Source organism: Oncorhynchus clarkii, chromosome 5 (genome assembly GCF_045791955.1).
Source record: "Oncorhynchus clarkii lewisi isolate Uvic-CL-2024 chromosome 5, UVic_Ocla_1.0, whole genome shotgun sequence".
In the NCBI taxonomy this organism is placed as follows: domain Eukaryota; kingdom Metazoa; phylum Chordata; class Actinopteri; order Salmoniformes; family Salmonidae; genus Oncorhynchus; species Oncorhynchus clarkii.
In genome coordinates this window covers 32566710-32569979 of record NC_092151.1, presented here as the reverse complement: position 1 = coordinate 32569979, position 3270 = coordinate 32566710, and the positions used below count along the sequence as shown (strand labels likewise).

At 37.7% G+C, this 3270-nt stretch overlaps 1 protein-coding gene across 1 annotated transcript; it reads left to right on the top strand.

Annotated features, from left to right (window-relative positions):
• Nucleotides 1-14: 14 nt before the first annotated feature.
• Nucleotides 15-1408, top strand: LOC139408657 (14 kDa phosphohistidine phosphatase-like). Its single transcript, XM_071152827.1, has 3 exons — nt 15-328; nt 671-798; nt 1015-1408. Exons 1-3 carry the CDS (start codon nt 163-165, stop codon nt 1105-1107), a joined length of 387 nt encoding a protein of 128 aa, XP_071008928.1. The 5' UTR covers nt 15-162; the 3' UTR covers nt 1108-1408.
• Nucleotides 1409-3270: the final 1862 nt, after the last annotated feature.

Here is a 3270-nt window from a genome sequence, read left to right as displayed (position 1 = left end):
CCATCCCCCTTTTTATTCCCGGAAGTGTGTTACAGACCATTTACCATAACTGTCCACATTGATCATCGCAGAAAGAATTATCTACTATTTCAAATTGAAGAATTATCAGCTGTGCGAGATAGAACTCTACGTTCCATTTCGTGAAAGTATTTTCGTGAAAAAATGTGTACTCTAACGAAGGCTGCTGCTCTCATTGCGAACATTCCAGAGGCAGAAATCGACCCGACTGGTGTGTTCAAATACGTTCTCATTCGAGTACACAGTAAAGAAGACGGAGACGACTCGAGCGTAGATATTGTACGTGGATATGCCTGGGCCGAATATCATGGTAAGAGTCCAATATTGTCATGTTTTTGTCTTTCAGAGTTGGCTAGCTAACTGCTGCATGATTCATGTCCATGTTACTGTCCAATTCTACATAGCCTAGCAGCTACTCATACTGTACTGATACCTACGAGCCAGTAGGTGGGGCCTTTGTCATTGAAAAATGCCAGAGCAGTCGGTCAGTATTGGTTTGGCCTCCACTGTACAGCAAAAATATTACACCATGTGACTAGTTTTCTATGCACGTCACAGTGCTTTTGAAATATGTTCTATTTTGAGAGTATTTTCAAGAGCCTTGTTCTTAAACTTTGAGTACAGTACCGATCTTGTGTTTTTGTCACTGCAGCTGATATCTATGACAAGGTAGCAGAGGAGCTTGAGAAAGGAGGGCACCTAGATTGTGAATGTATTGGAGGAGGAAGGATTAAGCATGACTGCCAGTCAAAGAAGATCCACGTCTATGGCTACTCCATGGTAAGAGAATGCAAAATTATGCTATTTCAGTGGAACTCATGTACACCCATTGATTGGGTCTTCTAGTACATTTGTGACCATAATAATTCATCCACATATTATATACCAACGTTTTGATACATTTTCTAATATTGTAAGACTGATATTGCATCTCTTAAGTTTTGTTATTTACTAGCAGCCAAGTTATCATCTCAATTCCCTTCTTGTTCTTTGCAGGGCTTCGGAAAAGCAAATCACGCTGTTTCCACAGAGAAACTGAAGGTGCGCTACCCTAAATACGAGATCACCTGGGCTGATGAGGGATATTGACCTACACTGGACCCGTCTTGGTTCAGGCCTAACTCCTTTCTGTGTCAATAAGTGTGGGCCAAAAGTACACAGCAGAACCTCAGTGGCATCACATTATGTGAGATCTGAAGACAAACCTGTCAGTACAAAGCTGAAACTGGGACTAAGAGTGTGGTTATCGAGTTGCTGACTAATATAGCCAGAACAGTGCTTGATTTTCTATTTTGTTTCAGTGAAACAATAGATGGAAAACATATTACTTAACAGAAGTCATTTTATGTTTAAACATAAAATGAATAAATGCTTGCGTTGATTTAATAAATGGTAATGTATGCTTTATTAACATGAAGTCATGTAGCTAAGGACATTTACATCATACAATACCGGTACCTGAAAAGGATAATGTATTAAATTCCATCTCCGGTCATGGAATCATAAAACTATTATCATGTTGAGCAATGTCGATTTCAAAACACAGGGGAAGTAACGCACTCCATCTTTCAAAATAATTTCCTCTGGTTTCAGAACAGAAAAACTCCTCTTGTCATTACTTTTGTCTACTTTATCGCACTGTGCGTCTGTCTAAATAAAGTTAATGGTGTTTTGTCAGCCAGTTAAGTTTAAACTGCTGATCAACCGCTAGGTGGGTAATGTGGGTATCAAATAAGGTCAGGTGATCTGAAATGCATTAACCTCCGATGTTGCCATACAACTACCATGCAGCTGTGCCAAACAATGTTAGGCATGTAAGAGCTGTCACACTACCACATAAGAGGTCGACCGATTATGATTTTAACGCCAATACCGATTATTGGAGGACCAAAAAAGGCCAATGCTGATTAATCGGCCAATTTGTGTGTATGTGTATATATATATATTTGTAATGAATGATAATTACGACAATACTGAATGAACAATGAACACTAATTTTAATATAATACATAAAATCCATTTAGTCTCAAATAAATAATGAAACATGTTCAATTCGGTTTAAATAATGCAAAAACAATGTTGGAGAAGAAAGTAAAAGTGCAATATGTTCCATGTAAAAAAGCTAACGTTTAAGTTCCTTGCTCAGAACATATGAAAGCTGGTGGTTCCTTTTAACATGACTCTTCAATATTCCCAGTTAAGAAGATTTAGGTTGTAGTTATTATAGGAATTATAGGACTATTTCTCTCTATACCATTTGTAATTCATATACCTTTGACTATTGGATGTTCTTATAGGCACTATAGTATTGCCAGCCTAATCTCAGGAGTTGATAGGCTTGAAGTTATAAACAGCGCAGTGCATCCCAGCATTGCGAAGAGCTGCTGTTTGAATGAATGCTTACTTGCTGCTGCCTACCACCGCTCAGTCAGACTGCTCTATCAAATATCAAATCATATACTTAATTATAATATAATAAACACACAGAAATACGCGCCTTTGGTCATTAATATGGTATAATCCGGAAACTCTCATTTCGAAAACAAAATGTTTATTCTTTCAGTGAAATACGGAACCGTTCTGTATTTTATCGAATGGGTGGTAACCCTGTCTAAATATTATGTTTACATTGCACAACCTTCAATGTTATGCCATCATTTTGTAAAATTCAGGCAAATTAATGACGGTCTTTGTTAGGAATAAATGGCCTTTCAACAGTTCGCAACGAGCCAGGCGGCCCAAACTGCATATACCCTGACTCTGCTTGCACTGAACGCAAGAGAAGTGACACAATTTCCCTAGTTAATATTGCTTGCTAACATTAATTTATTTTAACTACATATGTAGGTTTAAAAATATATACTTGTGTATTGATTTTAAGAAAGGCATTGATGTTTATGGTTAGGTACATTATTGCAACGATTTTGCTTTTTTCACGAATGCGCTTTTCTTAAATCAAGTTGAAGTAGGCTGTGATTCGATGATAAATTAAAAGGCACCGCATTGATTATATACAACGCAGAACAAGCTAGCTAACCTAGTAATATCATCAACCATGTGTAGTTAACTAGTGATTATGTGAAGATTGATAGCTAACAACTTACCTTGGCTCCTTGCAGCCACAGTGTCCTTTTGATGCTGCATTCGCGTAACAGGTGATCAGCCTGCCACTCAGTCTCTTCATGGATTGCAATGTAATCGGTATCCAAAAGGCTGATTACTGATTGTTATGACAACTTGAAATTGGCCATG